Source organism: Mesocricetus auratus, unplaced genomic scaffold (genome assembly GCF_017639785.1).
Source record: "Mesocricetus auratus isolate SY011 unplaced genomic scaffold, BCM_Maur_2.0 Super-Scaffold_100015, whole genome shotgun sequence".
Lineage (NCBI taxonomy): Eukaryota > Metazoa > Chordata > Mammalia > Rodentia > Cricetidae > Mesocricetus > Mesocricetus auratus.
The window spans coordinates 52,202,717-52,227,684 of record NW_024429198.1 but is presented as its reverse complement, the minus strand read 5'-3'; the positions used below and the strand labels follow the sequence as shown (position 1 = coordinate 52,227,684).

The window sequence follows — 24,968 nt, the reverse complement described above, 5'->3', positions numbered from 1 at the left end:
ACGAATCATTTCCAAAGCTCAAGTAACGACTGTATATAAACAAGCATTAGTTTCTGGACAGTCTGCTGCCAGCTATGAACTTGGTGTTGCTCTCCTCATCTACCCCCAGAGCATGAGTTGTTTTCCAAAGACATCGCAGAGCTGAACTACCATCTTGAGGACACGGCCCACAAGGTGGAGCACCTGGAACAGGAGAAGGAGAAACTGGAACAAGTCAACGCCATGATCCAGAAGGACATCGATTACATGAGTCGCCACGCCCCTCTGCTGGAGTCAAAGCGGAAGCAGGAGCTACAAGCTCTTAAAGAGTGCTATCACAAAAAGTTTGAGGTGACTGAATGTGTGTGGACTCTCTCCATTAACCCAAAATATTTCAACTCTGAGAATGAGATGCTTCTTCTAAAGTTGACCTGTAGTTTACTTCTCTAATAATCTGTTCAGTTATAATTTATTGGTATTCATTTAGACATCTTAGTCACCTACCTATTTACCTAGGATGACTCATAACATTCACTTGACTCATTAAAATTACAGAGATTCAAAACAGTCTTGTTATATGTAAACCATAGTTTTCACTGAGTGAAAAGGTAAGTAGAACATATCAGTAATTTAATCATTGATAAAAATTAGAAACATAATGAGACTTCAAATTATTAAATAACCTCAGTCACATTGTGGAATCATTCTATAGAAAAATAACTTATTTGCAACTGTCCCACAAATAATAAATTTACCTCATATTAATGTTTGATCATTTTAAAGAAAATACAACAAGTCCTTGACTGTTTCCCATGTTTAGCACACAACACCATCCTTGTTATTCCATCACCAAAATGCTATTATTAATTTCATCTATTCATAAGGAAAATGTACATAACATTTTAAAATAATATTATATATTTTGAATTATAAAATGATGTCATACTTTAAGCATGTAAGTTTCTGAATCTCCTTTTTTAAGGTGACATTGTTTTATTTTTGAACCTTCATGATTAGTTGTGCATGTGTGTGTGTGTGTGTGTGTGTGTCTGTTAGTCTTTGGTGTACCATGTGCATTCAAGCATATGTAGTGGCTAGAATAGGGTATCTTAGGCAAGAACTTTGTTTTTTACTGTTCTAGGATTTTTCTTAACATTTTTTTAAATTTAAATTAGAAGCAATCTTGCTTCACATGTCAAACCCAGCTTCCTCTCCCTCCCTTTCTCCCCTGCCCCACCCCTGACTGCCCCCAACCCCCACACAATCCCCACTCCCTTCACCAGGGAGGGTAAGGCCATCGATGGGGGACTCTCCAGAGTCTGTCATTTCCTTCAGGGCAGAGCCTAGGCCAGCCCCCATGAGTCCAGGCTGAGAGAACATCCCTCAGTGTGGGATGGGCACCCAAAGTCCATCTGTGTGCCAGGGATAAATAACTACCCTCTCAATCCCATGGTATCCTCCCAGCTATCAGTCTGGAGTCGAAGAGCTCGCACTTGTTCAGGTCAGCTGTCTTGAACCCTTTGCTCATCAGTCCTCCATCTCTGTCACTGTGTTCCAAGAGTTCACTTTAGAGTTTAGCTGTGGGTGTCTGCTTCTGCTTCATCAGTCACTGGATGAAGATTCTAGGATGGCATATAAGGAAGTAGTCAAGCTCATGATCGGGGAGGGGCATTTAAGGTAGTCTCTCCTCTATTCCTTAGTTTGCCAGTTAGTGTCATCCTTGTAGATAACTGGAAATCTCACTAGTGCCAAATCTCTCCTCAAACCTATAAAGACTCCCTTTATTATGGTATCTCTCATCCTACTCTCCTCTATTCTTAACCCAACTCAACCTTCCTGTTCCCCCATGTCCTCCTCTCCTCTCCTCCCCCTATCTTCTTCCCTGGCTCCGTCTCCCCTCCCCCATGCTCCCATTCTGCTCAGGAGATCTTGCCTTGTTTCCCTTCTCTGGGGTACCATGCAGATCTCTCTTAGGGTCCTCCCTGTTTCCCAGACTCTCTGGGGGTGGCATTGTAGGCAGGCACTCCCCTACTTCATGCCTAAAATCCATATATGAGTGAGTACATACAATGTTTGTCTTTTTGTGACTTGGTTACCTCACTCAGGATGGTTTCTTCTAGTGCCATCCATTTGCGTGCAAATTTCAAGATTCCATTGTTTTTTTCTTCTGAATAATACTCCATTGTGTAAATGTACCACATTTTCTCTATCTACTCTTCAGTTGAGGGGCATCTAGGCTGCTTCCAGGTTCTGGCTATTACAAGTAATGCTGTTATGAACACAGTGGAACAGACACCCTTGTTGTATGAATGTGCATCTTTTGGGTATATGCCTAAGAGTGGGATTGCTGGGTCTTGTGGTAGACTGATTCCCTTTTTCCTGAGGAACCACCATACTGATTTCCAAAGTGGCTGTATGAGTTGGTATTCCCACCAGCAGTGGAGGAGTGTTCCCCTTTATCCACATCCTCTCCAGCATAAACTGTCATTGGTGTTTTTGATTTTAGCCATTCTGACAGGAGTGAGATGGTATCTCAGAGTTGTTTTGATTTGCATTTCCCTGATGCCTAGGGATGTTGAGCACTTTCTTAAGTGTCTCTCAACCATTATAGACTCCTCCAATGAGATAGGCAAGAATGTTTAACTTAGAGGATTCTGAGTGAAACAGATTACCTTTCATCATTCAATCAGTTCAAGTCCTGGACATCATCAATGCTGACCTCCATTGAGTAAAATGGAATCCTGGAAGCATAGCCATTTGATTTGGACTGCTTATTTCCCTTGTCCATGCAATGAGGCCACCCTATAGACTGTGGAACTCTGTAGCCCATGAGTCATTTCCTTAAAGTAAATCTGTCTTTGCAGGCCTTCTTATCTCCTGTTGGACCATTTCCTAAGAATTCTGGGTAGCACAGTCACCTTTGAGAAATACTGGAATCTGTCACCGCTAACTTGTTGCTCCCCTTGCTTTGTTGTTTGGTTGAATTACCCAACCAGAGCTTCTGAGAAACTGACTTTAATTCAGCTTGTCACCTCTGTCATTCCAGAGGGGAGAGTGATTGAGTCTGACCTCTCAGTTTCTAAAAAGGGAGCCGGGAACTGTGATGATTCTGCACTCTGGCTGTGCAGCACCATGGAAAGGAATTTCCCACAATGCAACAGAGGCACTGCAAGAGAGGGTTGCATATATCATGCAACCAAAGGAAGAAAACCTACAGTGACACAGAGGAAGAAAAGTGGTAATTTGAACAGGAAAACACATCTTCCATTTATGAAATGAACATAACTGACAAAACTCAGGAATGAAAAGCAGAATTATGAGCACTGCTGTGACCAAATACCTCCTCAGAGAGAAACAAAGCACACAGAGAAATAAGAAACAGGGAGAGAGTTTTCCAGCGCCAAGGCTCTGGAATGGGAGCTCAAGTGTCATGTGTTTAAATCCCTACTATAAGCGTTCAGATCTTGCATAATTGTGATAAAGCTTTGTGCCTTGGTTTCTTCATACACAAAATGATATTATAAGAACCCCTGCTCCATATTGTAGATCTCTGGAAATCTCATTAGTGCTAGATCTCTCCTCATACCTAAAATGGCTCCCTCTATTATGATGTCTCTCTTCCTGCTCTCCTCTATCTGCCCCCTGCTCCTCCCCCCACTCAACCTTCCTGCTCCTCCATGTCCTCCTCTTCCCTCCTCTTCTCCCCCTCTCTTTTTCCTGGCTCCATCTCCCCCCCCCACCCCATGCTCCCAATCTGAGGTGGTTGGTTTGGGAGGCTGGGAGGGGCAGGCAAGGAGGGGAGGGAGAGGGAGCTGGGATTGACACATGAAGCAAGCTTGTTTCTAATTTTAAAAAATGAAAAGAATTGTGTCAAGTTAGTATTCAACTTAGTCCTTTAAGTAATACTGACTTCTATATTTTAAAATATATATTCCATGGCCATCTTTATCTACTTTCCTTCATATATTCTGCCATACAGTTTTACTAGAATAACATGTTCTTACTTATAAAAAAGACAACATACATTATTATCATTGTCTATGATTTTGTTCCAATTATATACTTAAATACCAAAAAATAAGGAAAGAACCCCTGTTCCATGTGCTTAGTGTGTTCCTGAATTAGATAATAAGGCTCAAAACAGAGCCTAGAGTAACATATGGGATGCCATGAAAATGATACACATAGGGAAATTACTAGCTGTAGATGTTTACGTGGAAAAAGAAAGATCTAGATTAACCACGGCCCTGGGGAGAATTAAAATCCAAAGCAGAAGACAGGGTGAAAACTGTGAGAATGGGATAACATTGGAGCTCAACCGAGGGATGTTCATTTCTTTCCTTAAGCAATATACTGAGCCTATACCACACCAAGTCCCAGAGACTCACTCTTAGCACTTGTTCTCAGGAAGCTTGTCCCAGACAAGTCGAGAGGAGCCCATGTGCTCTAGAACCTGATAAAATCACTCAGTTAAACATTCCACAGAGAGCTGCTAAAACTTAGCTAGCTCGACCTGCTGCCATACTGAGCATGTAACCAGACAGGGAGGACTGCAGCCAAGCATTGGGAATATGCCTGAGACTGACGAATTGTACACCTGGCATACCTCTTTATATGCAATGTGTGTTTTGATTAAAATAAATCCAAAAAACATAAATTATCAGATGTACATCACATTTAATTTAAAAAGGACATACTAACTAAAATATAGTTTTACTCATGAAAATTTGAAAATGTATAGACACTGCTCAAAGATCCAAAAAGAAATGTATAAAAAGAAATCTACCAAAATATGAACTGATTGGATCCTAGATTTGGTAACAGTGTAATTAGGTATGTTTTAGCCTATAAGCAACTAATCATTTCAATATTACTTTTAAATATACAATCTATAGAAAAGAAAAGACATCTTAAATGAATTCAAGTTAATATTCTTAATACTAGAATGTTGTGAAAAAAATCCCTTTTATATTTAAATTAGAAACAAGCTTGTTTTACATGTCAATTCCAATTCCCCCTCCCTTCCCTCATCTCCTGACCCCTCTGAATCCCTATCCTATCCCCTTTCTGCTCCCCAGCAAGGGTAAGGCCTTCCATTGGGGATCTTCAAAGTCATTTGGAGCATGGCTTAGCCCCTCCCCCGTGTGTCTAGGCAGAGAGAGCATTTCTGTATAGGAAGTGGGCTGGCAAGTCCATTCATTCACTAGGGATAAATACCGATCCACTATCAGAGGCCTCATAGATTACCCAGACCTCTAAACTGGCATCGACTTTCAGGGGCTCTGGAACACTCCTATGCTGGTTTCCCAGTTATCAGTCTGGGTCCCATGAGCTCCCCCTGGTTCAGGTCAGCTGTTTCTGTGGATTTCTCTAGCCTGATCTTGACCTCTTTGGTCATCACTCCTCCCTCTCTGCAACTGGATTCCAGGAGTTCAGCTCAGTGTTTAGCTGTGGGTGTCTGCTTCTGTTTTCATCAGCTACTAAATGAAGACTCTCGGACAGCATATGAGGTAGTTATCAATCTCATTATCAAGAGAAGGACATTTAAAGTAGCCTCTCGACTATTGCTTAAATTGTTAGTTGGGGGTCATCCTTGTAGATCTCTGAACATTTCCCTAGTGCCAGATTTCTCTTTAAACCTATAATGGTTCCCTCTATTATGGCATCTCTTTTCTTGCTCTCCTCTATTCTTCACCTGACTACATCTTCCTGCTCTCTCCATGTCCTCCTCTTCCTTACTCTTCTCCCCTTCTCTTTCTCCCCTCCCCCCATGCTCCTAATTAGCTCAGGAGATTTTTTCCCTTTCCCCTTCTCCAGAGGTAAGGCGAAGGACACAATCAACAAGACAAAACAGCAGCCCACAGAATGGGAAAAGATATTCACCATCCCCATATCTGACAGAGGGCTGATTTCCAAAATATACAAAGAACTCAAGAAGCTACTCACCAAAACACCAAATAATCCAATTAAAAAGTGAGGTAAAGAACTAAATAGAGAATTCTCAACAGAGGAATCTAAACTGGCTGAAAGACATAAAAGAAAGTGCTCAACATCCTTAGTCATCAAGAAATGCAAATCAAAACAAAATACCATCTTACTCCTGTCAGAATGGCTAAAATCAAAAACATCAATGACAGTTTATGCTGGAGAGGATGTGGAGAAAGGGAACACACTTCCACTACTGGTGGGACTGCAAACTTGTACACCCACTTTAGAAATCAGTATGGTGGTTCCTCAGGAAAATCGAAATCACTCTAGCCCAAGATCCAGCAATCCCACTCTTAGGCATATACCCAAAAGATGTAACAAGTACATATGTTCATGTTCATAGCAGCATTATTTGTAATAACCAGAACCTGGAAGCAACCTAGATGCCCCTCAACCAAAGAGTGGATAGAGAAAATGTGGTACATTTGCACAATGGAGTATATGCAGTGGGAAAAAGAAACAAAAAATGGAATTTTGAAATTCTCAGGCAAATATATGGCACTACAAGAAACCATCCTGAGGGAGGTAACCCAGTTCACAAAAAGACAGACATGGTATGTTCTCGCTCATATATGGATTTTAGACATAGAGCAAAGGATTACCAGAGTATAATTCACACTATCCGAGAAGCTAGGAAGCAAGGAGGACCCTAAGAAATTTTTGAAAAAAATATTGACAAAGATAACTGAAAATATTATATAAAATCTTTTCAAAATAGTCCTTTAACAAAGCAGAAAATTTAGAAATCACTCAGTGAACAACTCTTCTTAGGAGGCCAGAAATGACTGAAAATTAAGAAATGTATGTAAATAACTTAGTTAACAAAATTAAAGAAAAATTGTGATTTTTTATGCAAAGATTCCTGAAATATGTCTGACAGAATTACAATGCTAACCCAACATAGAGCATAAGCCTATAATCTGATATTTGGAGGTCAGGACAGGAGGATGCAGATTCTGAGGCCAGGCAAGTCTACCAATCAACATGTAGTTTTTTTAAATCAGGTTATATTAAAGAAATACAATTCAAACTTACTTCTTTCTGGTAAACAAAGAATTCTTTTACAAACTAAGCAATAGTGGAGAGACTGCCTTAAATGCCCCCCCTGATAATGAGTTCTACTACTTCCTTATATGCCATCCTAGAACCTTCAATCAATGACTGATGGAAGCAGAGGCAGACACCCACAGCTAAGCACTGAACTGAACTCCTGGATCCCAGTGACAGAGAGGGAGGACTGATGAGCAAAGGATTCAAGACTGGGCTTGTTTAACCCACAGAAACTGCTGACCTGAGCAAGTGGGAGCTCTTCGACCCCAGACCAATGGCTGGGAGGCTAGCATGGAACTGATTCAGACCCCCTGAATGTGGGTGCCAGTGAAGAGGCCTCAGAAATCTATGGGGCCTTGGGTAGTAGATCAGTATTTATCCCTGGCATACAAATGGACTTTGCATGTCCATCCCACAATGAGGGATACTCTCTCAGCCTGTACTCTTGGGGGCCGGCCTAGGCCCTGTCCTGGATGAAATAATAGACTCTGGATGTTCCCCATGGAGGACCTTGGCTGAGGGCTGAGGGGGTTGGTCGGAGGGTATGGGAGAAGGGAAGGGAGAAGGAGCTGGGATTGACATGTGAAGCAACCTTGTTTCTAATTTAAATAAAAAATCTAAATAATTTTTAAAAAATCACTAGCATTCATATTGAAACCCTGCAGCCATTTCAAGTAAAAGTGGGAGGAAATGGGTACATGAGATACAATGTAGGCTGAAGAGACTGGTTTTGCTGGAGTGACAAGACAATAAAATGAAATAAAAACATATTTAAATGATAAAATAAAACAATTTTCTTATAACTGAAATGTCAAAATGCCTCACAAAATACCTGTAATTAGTACTTAGAGCATCTGAATATAGTCTTGAGAGATGGCTCAGAATTTAAGAGTACTTGCTGCTCTTAGGGACTATCGAGGCTCAGAACTGCTGCAAACTCCAGCTCCAGGACTTCTGGGAACCACTTTGGCCTCTGTAGGCACCACCCATGCACAAGATGCTCTTTGTGTTCTGCTGGTGAAAATTCGAGCTATTACTCTTTTTTTTTCTGAGAGTAATTTGCCAGCCACTATTGTGAAAGTCCTGCCTTCCAACTCAGCACATTATCTCATTAGCAGTGCCCTGGAAGAAAATACTGAAGCTTAGGAAGTTTCTTTGCAGAGCCCTTCATCACTGTGGGGTTTGTGTATCCCTCCTGTGTGCTCATCGAGTTGTGAACAATATCCACATGTGTGGCCATGAGAAGATCAGTGAGCATCATGTGGTTTGACACAGGCAGGAGAGCTGGGCAGGAAACAGACAGGAAAGAATGATGGGTCAGGAGGGAACAGCTGATGGCATCTGTTGATTATTAGAAGTCAGTTATTACGGTTTATTACAGGAAGATGGCAGCGGTTATTTCTAATTGAAATGAGTACAAGTAATTTAATTTTCCTTGCTACTCCATGTTTTCATATGTCTTTGCACTGTTATAATATATGGACATTAAAAAAATCAACATGTATTGGTGGTTTCAAGGATGATTTTTTTCCTCAATATTTGTTTTTATCTAAATTAGAAACATGATTGCTTCACATGTCAATCCCAACTCCCCCTTCCACCCCTCCTCCCTTGTCCCTACCCAATCCCCACACCATTCCCCATGGAAGGGGAGGCCCTCCATGGGGGGATCTCCAGAGTCTGTCATTTCATCCAGGGCAGGACCTAGGCCCTTCCCCATGTGTCCAGGCTTAGAGAGCATCCCTCCATGTGGAGTGGGCTCCCAAAGTTCATTCCTACACCATGGTAAACACGTATCTACCACCCAAGGCACCAGAGATTTCTGAGGCCTCCTCACTGACACTACATTCACGGAGTCTGGATCAGTCACCTGCTGGCCTCTCAGCCATCAGTCTGGGGTTCAAGAGCTCCCCTTAAAGGATGATATTAATTTGAGCACATAAAGTTGTAGCTTTTGTGCTTCTGTAGTACTGTTGTCAACCAGGGTAAAGGAAACCTGGAACATGGTTTTCCAGGCAGTACACATTTAGATGATCAGTTATAGTAAGAAAATGTGTTAACAACTTTAAGCCTAAATTATGAGTGACATTAAAATTCTTTTAGTTAATCATTTGCACATACATGGGAAATGTTTTTGTTTTATTTCTAGGTAATGGAACTATTTAGAGAAGTTCATGAGGAGCTTAATGTGTCGATAGAACAGTGTGAAATTGCAAAATCAAAGCTCAGTCAAATGAAAGTAGAGGACGAAAAAGACATCTGCCAAGAGGAAACAAACGTAGACTCCTATAAGTAAGAATCCACCATAAATAACATACATAACATCTAGAAATGAATGTTAAACAAAACTGTAATAAGTATCAGTGCTCAAAATCTTTCCAAGAGCACAGAATTTACATTGTTTGTGCCTAAATTATCACCAAGTTTATGACAATTGAAATTTGAATATTTAATGTACAAATTTATGGAAATCAACAAATTAGTACATCTCTATTTAAAAATTGTCATGCATATCACCAAATCTCATGAGTATAAGGTGTAACACCAATGTGTATCCCCTGTGACTGCCTTGGTTTTTTTAAAAAAATGAAATAACACACATTATAAATCAATGGAGCAATTATATACATAGGAATTAATTTTTAACTTATATTTATTTTCTTACTAAGGGAACGATATTTTAAATGCATAAATTACCTCTTGCTTATTAATAATTGAAATTTTATCTCCTGGCTAATGCCTTAAATAAATATGTCTGCTGATATTTTGCTATCTTGGTTAGGACATTTTTTCCATGACAAAACACTATAGGCAAAAGCAATTTAGGGAAAAGGGGTTTATTTCATCTTACAGCTTGTATTCTATCATCCATGAGAGTCAGGGCAAGAACTTTGAGGCAGAAGCTGATGCAGAGGCCACAGAGAAGTATAATTTACTGACTTGTTTAGCCTACTTATTTATAGAACCCAGATCCACTAGTCCAGGGGTGGTACTTCCCACAGTAAATTGGACCCTGACATATCAATCATCAATCATCAATCAAAACAAAACAACAGACTTGCTCACAGGCGATTCTGGTGAGGACATTGTCTCAATTGATGTTCCATCTTCCAAAATGACTCTTAATTGTGACAAGTTGGCAAAAAACTATCCTTCACACTGCCCAATTTTCTTCATTGCTACTTAAGTGATTCTTCAAAATTTATGATCTCAGGCTTAGCCCAAATATATTGAATATGAATCTGTGCTTCCAAAAGATTCCAAGACAATGTGAGGGAAATAAAATAATCTTATTACTGCTTTGTGCTAGCTTTTTAAGTTAAATATTGATAAAACATTATAAAATTCTATCATATGACAGGTTGGGGAGATGGCTCACTGGGTAGGAGTGCTTCCTCTGAAACTAAGACAGCTGCCCATTCAATGAGATTCTTCTGTCTCATGGCATTGAAACAAAATGTAACAGAGAAAGACACCAGATGTCCTGTTCTGGCCTCCACATGAGAGTGTGCATCCACATACACACGCATGTATTCATGAACACACAGGCATCACACATACAACACAAACCCTACCTGGGGTGATATATTATCCTTGATTTATTAAAGCTTGCCTAAGAGTTCAGGAAGTGAAAGCTAGTCACAAGCCATAGAGCAATGGTGATACACATCTTTAATCCCAGCAATCATAATAGCAAGCCACATCACCAGACAGTGGTGGCACGTACCTTTAATCCCAGGACTCAGGAGACAGGCAGATAGATCTCTCTGAGTTCAAGGCCACTCTGAGCTACACAAGAATGAAGAGTAACAGAGCTCCTAACAATTGGGATCACATGCCTTTAATCCCAGCACTAGGGAAGTAGAGACCAGAGTGATATGGCTTGGCAGAGAAAAGGATATAAACAGGAGGATACAGGAACTCAGAGCTTCTGCCTCTGAGGACTGATGGAGACAGCAGTGTCTCTGAGGATTAGTGGAGACAGGAAAGTCCTTTTGGTCTCAGGTAGAGGTAAGAGCTAATTGCTGTATGCTTTGCTTCTCTGATCTTCAACTTGAATCTTGAATACCAGTATTAGTCTCTGGGTCTTCTATGTTTTGTGTTACAACTATCCACAAAATAATTCACTCTATGTTGTCAGGTGAGTTAATGTATTTCCATACTCCATTATAGCTTTACTTCATGTATTTGATGGTACATTCTCAGATGCATACAAGTGTAAAGTGGCTATGATGTCCTCATGTATTGATTGACCTCTTAGCACTACAAAGTCACCCTTTCTGATTGCGGCAATTATTTTTTTCCTTAAGCTTATTTGTAAATGTAATATCATTAGCTTTTACTTTTGTTAATATTTATAAAATATTTTCAAGTTCCAATGTGTTTAGTACTATGTTTAGTATCACCCAACAAACATCACACCGACAGAATATTTACTCTGTTATAGCAAGCAGGATATTAAAGTCAAGCCACTGAACACACTCACAGTACACTCACATAGATCCCTTGAGTATAAACTATTTGACCCATTTTGCTTATTGTACCCGTCTTTCCTGTCACTTACTCTCATTTCATTCTTCCTCATTCTCTCTGGGTGACTATAATTCTGGTTTATTGTTTTGTGGAATACATTGATTGCCAAATTCAAACGTATATTGTCAGAACACAGAGTTTACTGTTGATTTATTGGTTAATGCAAAAATAATTAAAAGTTTTCTCTATTTATCAAATCTACCTTAAGTTAAACATTTGTTGATTGGGGAATACTTTAATTTTATGACATGTAAGAACACTCTTATTATTTTTTTAAAGAATTGAAAAAAATAAATTTATCATCTTGACAACTACTTCTTCCCCTTTTGTGTCTTAGACTTTCCATCTTGAGTCTTCCTCGGCTGACAGATCTCTTAGGATAATGGTTTTAGTGAGGTTCTCTTGACAAGTTGAGGTTGATTGTGAAAGAAAAAGGATTTTAGTATAAATAAGACATGGAGTCTGGAGAGATGGCTCAGTGGTTAAGACCACTAGCTGCTCTTCCTGAGGACCCAGGCTCAATTCCAAGCAACCACATGGTGGCTCACATCTGTAACTTTAGTCCTGGGGAATATGATGCCCTTTACTGGCTTCTTTTGGATCCAGGCTTGCAAATGTTATACAGACGTGAATGCAGAAAAATACTCATATACATAAAATAAAATTTGTAAAATGACAACAGAGAGAGAGTGTGTGACTCTCCCTATTTTGTTCTCCCGATTCTTCTGGCTTAGCATATGTGAAAATGGTGACATTTAAATGTCCAGTGACTTTTCTTCACTCTATTTCCCATCTTCCAAAACAATCCCCAAAGAGTCAACTAATATTTGCATAGCTTTTCTCTCTATTCATTTTCTTTGGAAACATAAATGCTAGTTTGATTTTATTCTCACTCTTTACTTGATATCTGAGATCCTTTAAGAATTTGGAACTGCTCTAGGATGTGAGTTTTCTTTTCAATGTGAACAAAATCATCTTTGCTTTTCTCCTAGGAAGGAGCTAGGTCAGCTGAGCAATCTGCAGGCTCACTACTCAACCTCAATTGAGTCTGTGAATATCCACCTTGAAGAGGATGAGGAAACAATGACAGAGATGCTAAGAGAAACTCAGAGCACAACAAATGAAATAACAAATTTACTGAAAACAGTGAGTTTTCCATGTTTTGAAAAATTAGAAAATGGCTTTAAGCTAGAAATAGTACATTTTCATTGTCAATGATTGAGTACCAGAAAATTTCTCGCCTGTATTAGTTTTCTGTTGTTGGATAGCAAAACAGATTTGGCAGCTGAACACTTATTTTGTCATTAGTTAAAATTTTTCTTTGTTATTGATTGATATTTGTTGTAGAAAGTAATGTTTCTTAATGACATTTTTTCTGTTTTCATTTAAATTAGAAACAAGCTTGATTCACATGCAAGAACCAGCTCCCTCTCCCTCCACCCTCTCCCACCCCAAGCAATCCTCCAAACCTCTACCCCATTCCCCCTCTGTACCCCAGGAAGGGTAAGGTCCTCCATGAGCGATCTCCAAAGTCTGTCATATCATCCAGGGCAAGGTCTAGGCCCTCCCCCATGTGCCCAGGCTAAGATAGCATCTCTCCATGTGTAATGGGCTCCCCAAGATCATTCATACACCAGTGATAAATATTAATCAAGTACTCGAGGCCCCATAGATTGCTGACGCCTCGTCACTGACACCTACATTCAGGGTATCTGGATCAGTCCCATGCTGGCCTCTCAGCCATAAGTCTGAGGTTCATGAGCTCCCCCTTGTTCAGGTCAGCTATCTCTGTGGGTTTCACCAGGCAGGGCTTGACCACCTTGCTCACCACTCTTTCCTCTCTGCAACTGGGTTTCAGGAGTTCAGTTCAGTGTTTAGCTGTGGGTGTCTGCCTCTGCTTCCATGAGCCACTGGATTAAGGCCCTAGGATGGCATACAAGGTAGTCCTCAATCTCACTACGGGGAAGGGCATTTAAGGTAGCCTCTCCACTATTGTTTAGTTTGTCAGTTGGTGTCTAGATTTCTGGAAATCTCACTGATGTCAGATATCTCCTGAAACAAATAATGACTCATTCTATTATAGTATTTCTCATTATGTTCTCTTCTATTCTTCCCCCAACTCAATCTTTCTGCTCCCCCATGTCCTCCTCTCCCCTCCTTCTCTCCATTCTCTTTCTCCCCACTCCCTCTCTCCTCCCCACATGTTCCCAGTTCACTCAAGAGACTGTCTCATTCCCCTTCTCTGGGGTACCATGCATATCTCTCTTAGGGTCCTCCCTGTTTTCCAGACTATATGCCTAAAATCCATATATGAGTGAGTACATACCATGTTTGTCTTGTTGTGACTGGGTTACCTCACTCAGAATGGTTTCTTCTAGTGTCATCCATTTGCCTGCAAGTTTCAAGATTCCATTTGTTTTCCGCTGAGTAGTACTCCATTGTGTAAATGTACCACATTTTGTCTATCCACTCTTCAGTTGAGGGGCATCTAGGTTGCTTCCAGGTTCTGGCTATTACAAATAATGCTGCTATGAACAAAGTGGAACAGATGTCTTAGTTGCATTAATGTATGTCTTTTGGATATATGCCTAACAGTGGAATTCCTGGGTCTTGTGGTAGACTGATTCCCATTTTCCTGAGTAATTTCCATACTGATTTCCAAAGTGGCTGTACGAATTGGCACTCCCATCAGCAGAGGATGAACATTCCTTTCTCTGCATCCTTTCCAGAATAAACTGTCATTGGTGTTTCTGATTTTAGCCATTTTGACAGCAGTGAGATGGTATCTCAGAGTTGTTTTGATTTTCACTTCCCTGATGGCTTAGGATGTTGAGCACTTTCTAAAGTGTCTCTCAGCCATTTTAGACTCCTCTATTGATAATTCTCTATTTAGTTATGTACCCACTTGTGGATTACAAGTTTTCAAAATATGACCTGATGATTTTTGGATTTCCCCAGTGTCTATTGTTATGTCCCCCTTTTTAATTTGCATGTTATCTCTTTGCCTTTTGATTAGGTTGGATAAAGGTTTGTCTATCTTGTTGACTTTCTCAAAGAGCCAAGTTTCCTTGATTCTTTGTATTGCTTCTTTGTTACTACTTTATTGATTTCAGCTCTCAATTTGATTATTTCCTAGTGTCTACTCCTCCTGGGTGAGTTTGTTTCTTTTTGTTCTAGAGCTTTCAGTTAATTCTTTAGTGTGGCTATTCTTCAGTTCCTTCATGTGGGCACTTAGTATTATGAACTTTCCTCTTAGAACTGCTTTCAGAGTATCCCATAGGTTTGGATCTGTTGTGCCTTCATTTTCACTGAATTCTAGTAATGTCCCGACCCACAGGAAACTCAATGTGGGTCTGGTGGACACCTAGGAAAAAGATGTGGGGCAGGGGACACAAGGACAGACACCAAGACAAGAGTCTGATCAAGGCGACAACTTTATTCATCACAAAGGGATTTATACAGGGGAAGGGAGGAGGGGAAGGAATGGGGGTGTGCTGTCGCTGCAATGAGCCTGGCGGAGCGAAGGTCAGTGGGATGGGTAGGTCATCCTGTGTCCTCTGGTAACCTAACTGCAGATTCTAACTTTATATTTCACATTCTGCCTTCTATTGTTTAAGCCTATGCCCTAGATGAGCCGCAGGTCTGTTTCTGGAATTTGGCAGGTAGCAGAGTGGTCCAGAGTCACGTACTCTCTATGACAGTTGAGTCACATCTTTTCTTAAGAGTAAGTGAGGCGCCAGGTGGTGGTGGTGCCGCCTTTAATCCCAGCACTCAGGAGGCAGAGGCAGGCCGATCTCTGTGAGTTTGAGGCCAGGCTGGACCGATAGCCTCCAGAACAATACAGAGAAACCCTGTCTCGTAAAACCAAAAAAAAAAAAAAAAAAAAAAAAAGAGTACGTGAGGCAGGCATATCTGGTTGATGTCAGGAGGTCCCTGACATAGGAATGCTTTGATTTCTTTCTTTATGTCTTTCTTTACCCAGGAGTGATACAACTGAGCATTGTTCAATTTCCATGGGTTTGTGGGGTTTCTGCAACTTGTATGGTTGTTGAATTCTAATTTTAAGCCATGGTGGTCTGATAAGATTTTTTTATATCTGTTGAGGTTTGCTTTATTGGCAAGTATGTGGTCAATTTTAGAGAAGATTTCACATGGTGCTGAGAGGAAGGTATATTCCTGTGTGTTGGGATGGAATGTTCTATAGAAGTTTGTTAAACCTAATTGGGACATAACTTCTGTTGGTTCCTTTGTTTCTTTCCTAAGTTTCTGTCTGGTAATCCTGTCTAGTGGTGAGAGTGGGGTGTTAAAGTCTACCACTATAAGTGTGTGTGGTTTAATCTGTGATTTGAGTTTAAGTAATGTTCTTTTAGGAATGTGGGTGCCTTTGTATTTAGGGCATAGTTGTTCAGAATTGAGACTTCATCCTGATGGACTTTTCCTGTGATGAATATGAAATGACCTTCTTCATCTCTTTAATTTTAGTTTGAAGTTAATTTGTTAGACATTAGGATAGATATATCGGCTTGCTTCTTAGGTCCATTTGATTGGATAATCTTTTCCCAATCCTCAACTCTGAGGTATCATCTGTCTTTGGCATTGATATGTGTTACTTGTATGCAGCAGAAGGATGGATTTTGTCTTCGTATCCACTCTGTTAGCCTGTGTCTTTTTATAGGTAAGGTATACCATTGATATTGAGGGATATTAATTAAGATTGTTGATTCTTGTTTGTTTTGGATTTGTTTTTGGTGGTGGTATTATGTGTGAGTTTTTCCCCTATTTCTGGCTTTTGGTAAAGTGATCTTATCTGTTGCCTATGGTTTTGTGAGTGTAGTTAATTTCTTTGGGTTGGAGTTTTCCTTCCAGAACTTTTTGTAGGGCTGGATTTGTGGATATGTATTAGGTAAATCTGGTTTTGTCATGGAATATCTTGTTTTCTCCATCTATAGTGATTGAGAGTTTTGCTGGGTATAGTAGTCTGGGCTGGAGTCTGTGGTTCTCTTAGTGTTTGTAGAACATCCATTCAGGACTTTCTGGCTTTCAGAGTTTCCATGGAGAATTCAGATGTAATTCTGATAGGTTTGCCTTTATATGTTTCTTGGCCTTTTTTCTTTGCTGCTATTAATATTCTTTCTTTATTCTGTATGTTTGGTGTTTTGATTATTATGTGGCAAAGGAACTTTTTTTTGGGTCCAGTTTATTTGGTGTTCAGTAAGCTTCCTGTACTTATAGGCATGACCTTCTTCAGTCTGGGAAAGTTTTCTTCTATGATTTTGCTGTTTTCTGCACCTTTGAGCTGAGCTTCTTTGCCTCTATACCTATTACTCTTAGGTTTGGTCTTTTCATGGTTTCCCATATTTTCTGGATATTTTGTGTTAAGGATTTATTGGATTTAATATTTTCTTTGGTCAATAAATCTATTTCTTCTAGTTTATCTTCAGCACCTGATATTCTGTCTTCCATCTCTTGTATTCTGGTTGGCTATGGTAGTCTCCTGATCATTTACTCAGCTTTTTTATTTCCAGCATTCCCTCAGTTTGTGTTTTCTTTATTGTCTCTATTTTGGTTTTCAGGTCTTCTTCTGTCTGATTGTTTTCTCTTGACTTTCTTTAAGATACTTGTTGATTTCTTGCAATTTTTGGTTTGCCTTTTCTTCTATTTCTTTAAGGGATTTTTCTCATATATTCTTTGAGGATCTATATCATTTTCATGAGGTTGTTTTAAAGGTCATTCTCTTCTGTTTCATCTGTGTTGGGATGTTCAGGTCTTGCTAGTGTAGAGTACCTAGACTCTGATGGGGTCATATTGGTTTTTCTGTTGTTGACAGTGTTTTTATATTGTGGTCTACCCATCACTTCTTCCAGTGGGAGCTCGTGGTGTCTCTTCCTCTGCTGGTAGGTATGGTTCTAAGGTTCTTTTCTGGTGGGTTTAAGCAGGTCCAATACTCTGGTGGGTATCATGATGGGTGCAGGTTCATCTGAGACACTCTAGGTAAGGGGCTGGCCCAGAAAGATCAAAGCAGGGGGATGTGAGGAGTTGGGGCCCCAGCAGAGCACACACTCACCTCAAACAGAGAAGTGGGTGGAGGGAGACCAAGACTGAGGTATGGCCAGACTCAGAGTGGTCCTTTCTGGCAGCACGAGTTAACTCTAGCTGTTAATGACATTTTTATGCAAGTATATCATGTACATTGGCAACAATCACCTTCTATTACCCTCTCCTGTCCTGTTCACCCTCCCATTGGTCTTTGTCCAAAATAGTATATAGTATCCCTTCTAATTGCCTGTAAGCATATATAAATGGATATGTCTATACATGTATATGTATATATATATATATATATATATATGTGTGTGTGTGTGTGTGTCTGTGTGTGCACATACATATAGGACTTGGATATCTTGGATATGTACACATGACATCTAGATCCCACACATGTTTGGGAGGATGTTCTTTGTATTTCTGAGTTTGACTTGCTTTATTCAACATACTCATCTTCAGTTCCATCAATTTTTCATCAAAGGCCATGGTTTTTGTTCTTAATTATGTGTAACACAAATAATACAAACCCAGAAACAGGTATTGGAGTTCAAGCTGAAGACCAGAAAAGCAAAGCAGTCAAGCCACCAGAGAGTTTTTACCTCTTCCAAGGCTGGGGAGGTCATGTCCTCAACATGGCTGGGGACTAATTACTCTGAGACTGAATGCCAGGTCTAAGACACTGCTCCTGTTTTAGATACCTCTCTAGTTCTGGGACTAAAGGTGTATTCCACCACTGCCCAGCTTCTATGGCTGCTGGGATTAAAGGTGTGTATCACGACTGCCTGGCCTCTATGGTTGTGACTAGCTTTGCATTCCGATCTCCATGTGGGCTTTATTGAATCATAAAAAATATATCACCACAATTTTGCCTGAGTACTTAATTGTTTAATAAGTGCCCTCAGTTAGAAAACCTTGAACTTTTAAAGAGTCTTTGGAGATTTAGAGAGATGGCAGATATTTTAGAGAGGTTTGGATTTTAAAAGAGATTGGGTATTTTAAAGAGCCTGAACTTTTAAAAGGCTGAAGGAATTTTAAAGTTATTTAGGGTTTATACTGAAATATTGATATTGGCATGCCATCTCAGAAACTAATGTAAAAGGAAATATCCTTGTTGACTAGTGATGTCTCAGTTGAGAAACTACTCCCACCAGACTTACCTGTTGGCAAGTCTGTGGTGCAATTTTTAATTGATGATTGATGTGTGAGACCCTAGTTTAGTGTAGACTGTGAATCCCTTGGGCTGTGGTCCTAGTTACAATAGAAAAGCAGGCTAAACAAGGAATGAAGAGAAATCCAGTAAGTGGCATTCGTCTGTGGCCTTTGCTTTGGTGCCTGTTTCTAGGTTCCTGCCTTCAGGTATTGCCCTGACTTCCCTCAGTAATGTAATGTGAAAGTTTTAAGATGAAGTAAACTCTTTCCTTACCAAGTTTCTTTGGCTCATAGTGTTTTATCACAGAAACAGAAATCCTAACTAATACAATATGGATGTTACTTCCCAAAATGTGTAATTCATTGGAAGATATAAGTATAAGCACTAGGGAAATGTAGGAGTCAGAAGATTACATATTATTATTCAAATAGCTATAATATTCCAAGCAAACTTGCTGCTCATAGTTCAGTTCCTCATCTGTAAAATGATCACTATTTATGAGATATTTTCAAAGAAGAGAAAATTATTTGCTAAGCCTGTAATCTTTTATTTCATACATCATTTTTAAACTGGCAAACCTGTGCCTCCTTAATTTGTTGTAATAACACAATATTATTCATGACAGGAAATCATGAAAGCATTTAAAAGGTTCCTAGTAGTTTTCAATTATAGAAATTGTTTGGACTACTACACATTCCAGGGAAGATGAGAGCATGATGAAATTTGAATATATTCATTTTTCAGCATTTCTCTCATTATGAGCAACATTTCCAGGAGCACACATCAGGCACTCAGCTAAAAGCAGTGATGTGCATAATCATCAACCCTTGCTTATGGTGTGCCACGGAAACCTCCAGTTCAAGAGAAAAATAAGATTTGTACTGCCTAATTGCACATACGGGTTCACAGAGACCTTATTTTCAAATTTCAAGGCATAGTTTGCTCCCATTTTAGAGTCTTTCCCTCATCGACATAGACTTTGCTGCAAGTCTATGTGCCTTTCTAAATCCTTAAATCTAGGCAAACACATTTCCCCATTTCCTCTTTTTAAATAATAACTTTGGTAATAACTTTTGAATTGGTGAAGAAGATTCAAGTGTTATAATCAAATTGTTGTTAAATGTGAAAAATTAGGCTTTTTGTGGGTTCCTTTTGCTTATTTTATGTTGTCATATAGTTTTTCAATAGTTTAATACAGGTATGTAGCACATTATTATTCTTTTGAGATTTCATACAGAAGTACTGTATTTGCATCTTTTCCATCATTCACTCTTCCAACTTCCATTACTTCATGTCCTTTGGCTCCATCTCAGGTTCAAGCTTTCTTCTTCAATTATTACATGTGTGCTATATATGCATGCAAGTATTTGCATGAAGCTTGCTATATGTAAATTAATATTACTCCAGTGTGTATTTGTTATTGCTTTCTACTTAGGATTGGATAACCTACAAGAGGTGCATTCATGGATAATGATTCTGCCTTTCTCAGCAGCCTGTAGGTCTTCATCAGAGGGTAGCAGCCCATGAGATTTTCTCCATCAATGTTAGCATGTCAGCTGATGATGTTGTGATAGCTTTATTTAGGTGACTGTTTTTGACATTTCATAAGAGCAGCTTCACTGTTCTATACAGAAGACACTGTTGTAGGGAGAGATCTTACTGGGTACCTCTGGCGCTGGCCACGCCCATTTGGGCATGACCACAGGTGCATGTGGGGCATGTGGGATATAGGCCTGAAGAGGGAGAGGCAAGTGGTCACTTGGAGTTCCATTTGGGTCTTGGAGAGCAGTGGAGATTGGATGCTCAGGGCACTGAACCTTGGTCTTCATTTTTTCATGTAAATGATCTCTCCCCAGTAAAATACGTATGCCATCCCTACCCCATGTATGGTAATTTTCAACCCTCTCCCTACTGTTGACATTAAGGAACAATTTACATCTGTTTAGGGTTGGTTTTCAGTTGTTTATGTTTGGGTTTAGAAGAAAGTGTTCAGACTTGGGTATCTCTTTTAGATAAGTTTAGGGTATGGATGGGAAAGGTGTGGTTAGAATGGGATATAGGTAGATTAATATATCTTTTTGTGATTTACCTTAGCAATTATTAGCTACTGACAACTCACATTGTTATAGATCCTCATAAAGTGTAACTTGTATGATCAAGTTATATTCCTTTCTAGGGCAGTTTGTATATTGCATTTTATCATGCTGTGTAAGGTCTTCTTTCTATTTATGATGTTTGGTGCATAAATATCCTTATATTCTATGTATATATGCATTTACATATGTTTAAGCTATTTTGTATATTGAAATAATTTAGTATCATGTTGCACTATACATTTCTACCTCTGATTAAGTCACTTCAACACTAACTCTGTTTTAGAGATTCATATATATGTGTATATAGTTATATTGCTGTCATCTTGGTCTTGCAAAAAAAAATTAGGAAGCTTAAGCCACTGAACAACTAGGTTCCTGAGAGTTACAGATATTTTCACTCACATTCTTATATCCATGAGATTAGTCAGACATAGATTTTGATCTTCAAATACTTCATAGACATGAAGAAAAATGGCATTTAAATGTTTTAATATTAGTACTCTGTTGATATGAGACACATTGCTCCTGACAGCACCAAGCTTCCCGCGAAAATGTTGGGCACCGATGTCACTCCTTCTGGAGTTCATTCTCTCCTCAGCTAATGGCCTCTTGGGCAAAGACCTGCCCCAACCTTGAATGCAGACTTTGAATATGCTGTCCTACTGTGTTTGCAGGAGATAAATTAAAAGACTGCTGAACCTTGCCAAGTCAGGGTAAGACAGCCTTTCTACCTCCTTGCTTCTGTGTTGGTCAGTCAGATACTCTAGGCCATAGCCAAAGCTGGTTGCCCTTATGCTGCTGTGAGACATTGGGTGACTGTTCAGGTAGCCTGCCGTTTCTGTCTTCACTGCACCCTTGGAAGTCCCTAACCTGCACTTCCTGTCTACCCTAGAATTGTTATCCTCCTTCTCAGGTCTTTGACTAGGTTGAAGATTAAACTTTGACAATTATTGCTGTCTCTTTCTGGATAGAAATACTAGTACAAGACTTAAACACTGCAGCATGCAACAGCTCTGTAGTAATCTCTCTGATGCCTCTACCCTAGGACTGGATATGTAGTTCTTGCCATTTGCTCTTGTTGTTTTAGTGGCTTTAGAACTTGAGGGTGTGTGTTCATACTTATCCTTCTCTGAGCATATACTTGAATTTTGCTGTCTTTGTATATAGTTTTATATCAAGCCTAAATCTTTTTTTTTAGTCTAAAAGGGGAATTGTATGGAGAGATCTTACTAGACACCTGTGGTGCTAACCATGCCTGTTTGGGCATGGTCACAGGTGCATATGGGGCATGTGGGATATAGGCCTGAAGAGGGGGAGTGAGCAGTATCTCAGGGTTCTGGTAGGGTCTCTGACCCTAGGTTATCGGTTTCTCATGGAAAAATGTCTACATTATCCCTATCCCATGTATGGTAATCTGCATCTGCATACACTGTCTCCATGCAAACATTCTCTCCTGATACTCTGGCATGTTTTCTAAGCCTTAGGGCTTGTACTAAACATTTTGGTAACCAAAAGACAGCTGCTGATCATTTTGTCTGTAATAATCTCCATCTCTTGCAAAGAAGAAGCTTCAAACAGTTCGTTTTGATGGCTTTGTCCCCCAGCGCTTCTCTCATCCTGTTCGTGCTCTCACTGAACCTCTTCCTGACAAATCTCCTCTTAACTTCATGCGCTTTCTGTAAGAACCCCTGAGTCTAAGTGTGTTTGCTTGCATAATCATGGGAAATTTAGCCAGTGACTGTACCACTGAAGAAAGTGACACCCTTTCCCAAGCAGACACTGAACACCAATTGCTCATGGAAGAGGCAAGGGCTTGGGAGGCTACATCCTTTCTAGCCTTAAGGCCACTTTCCCCCATAGTTCAGAAATGCTTTTAGGAAATAATTCCTTTATTAGAAACTGGGAGTTTTGTGATATAATTGCAGCCACCTACAATATAGACTATTAGTTAATAATACAGTAAATGTGACTTAAATTTTTGCATTTTCACATTTTATTGAATAATGATGCTGGCACACAATGCTATTTTTGTCATTTATTTGTTATATAAACAAGATTTTCAACATTTTTGAATATTGTTCCTATTAGTAAACAGTTGATTTTGTAAGGTATTAATTGGTATCTTTTTTATGGGCTGTTATGTTATATATAAATCCCAACACTGCAAATTTCCTACTCATATATTGCCTTTTTATTTCATATTTTACCTCAAACTTTTTTAGATAAAACCGTTTACTTGCAAAAACATAAATAAGAAAGTAATTATAACTATTAGTTTACTGCTTGAGAAGCTTATCTGGAAAGATGGGGGAGATTTTCTGGTAGAGACAAAGCTATCATGTATTACAGTCAACTTTATTTTATTTATTTTTTTTTTACCACCTACCCATGATATAGAATTGACCACTTTGGGTTGCATCTTTCTTTTTTTTTTCTTTCTCAAAATGGGTAAGATACATTTGTTACCAAGTCTTCTTTTTTTAATTTTGTTTATTTTATGTATGTTTTTATTTAAATTAGAAACAGACATGTTTCAAATGTCAATCCCGGCTCCCCACTTCTCCCTCCTCCAGCCCCACCCCCACACCCCTGCCCTCAGCCGAATCCCCACATCATTCCCCAGGGAGAGTGAGGCCCTCCTTGGGGGGGATATCCAGAGTCTGTCACTTCATCCAGGGCAGGACCTAGGCCCTCCCCCATGTGTCCAGGCTGAGAGTGCATCCATCCATGTGGAATGGGCTCCCAAAGATCATTTGTATGCCATGGTGAATACTAATCTACTACCCAAGGCATCAGAGATTTCTGAGGCCTCCTCACTGACACTACATTCATGGAGTCTGGATCAGTCCTCTGTTGGCCTCTTAGTCATCAGTCTGGGATTCAAGAGCTCCCCCTGGTCCGATCAGCTGTCTTTGTGGGTTTCACCATCATGGTCTTAACCGGCTTGCTCATCATTCCTCCATCTCTGTTACTGGGTTCCAGGGGTCAGTTCAGTGTTTAGCTGTGAGTATCTGTCTCTGCTTCCATCAGTCAAGGGTGAAGGTTCTAGGATGCCACTTACGGTAGTCACCAATCATATCATCAAGTAGGGGCTATTAATGTAGTCTCTCTGCTATTACTTAGTTTGCCAGTTGGTGTTATCCTTGTACATCTCTGGGAATCTCACTAGTGTCAGCTCTCTCCTCAAAGCTATAATGACTCCAACTACTATGGTATCTCTCATCCTGGTCTCCTCTATTCTTACACCCACTCAGCCTTCCTGCTCCCCCATGTCATCTTCTACCCTCCTATTATCCCCCTCTCTTTTTCCTGATTCCCTCTCTTCTCCCCCCATGTTCCCAATCTGCTCAGGAGATCTTGCCTCATTCCACTTCTCTGGGGTATCATGCATATCTCTTGGGAACCTTCTTGTTTCCCAGACTCACTGGCCCTGGGATTGTAGGCTGACACTCCCCTGATCCATGTCTAAAACCCATATATGAGTGAGTTCATATCATGTTTGTCTTTTTGTGACTGGGTTATCTCATTCAGGATAGTTTCTTCTAGTGCCATCCATTTGCCTACAAATTTCAAGATTCCATTGTTTTTTACTACTGAGTAGTACTGCATTGTGTAAATGTACCACATTTTCTCTATCCACTCTTCATTTGTCGGGCATGTAGGTTGCTTCCAGGATATAGCTATTACAAATAATGCTACTATGAACATAGTGGAACAGACATCCTTATTGTATGAATGGGCATCTTTTGGGTTTATGCCTAAGAGTGGAATTGCTGGGTCGTGTGGTATACTAATTCCTATTTTCCTGAGGAAACTCCATACTGATTTGCAAAGTGGCTGTACAAGTTTGCACTCCCACCAGCAATGAACAAGTGTTCCCCTTTCTCCACATCCTCTCCAGCATAAGCTGTCATTGGTGTTTTTGATTTTAGACATTCTGACAGGAGTGACATGGTATCTCAGGGTTGTTTTGATTTGCATTTCCATAATGGCTAAGGATGTTGATCACTTTCTCAAGTGTCTCTCAGCCATTTTATACTCCTCTATTGAGAAATCTCTATTTAGTTCAGTGCTCCACTTTTTAATTGGGTCCGTTGGTGTTTTGGAGAATAGCTTCTTGAGTTCTTTAT

At 39.8% G+C, this 24,968-nt stretch overlaps 1 protein-coding gene across 1 annotated transcript in view; it reads left to right on the top strand.

The window, feature by feature from the left end:
• Ccdc178 (coiled-coil domain containing 178) overlaps positions 1-24,968 on the top strand; it is a 388,724-nt gene that overhangs the window by 87,934 nt on the left and 275,822 nt on the right. Inside the window, exons 11-13 of the mRNA XM_040757896.1 lie at positions 110-330; positions 9,167-9,309; positions 12,543-12,696. Of these exons, the coding sequence (XP_040613830.1) occupies positions 110-330; positions 9,167-9,309; positions 12,543-12,696 (518 nt within the window). The remainder of the gene's footprint in view (positions 1-109; positions 331-9,166; positions 9,310-12,542; positions 12,697-24,968) is intronic.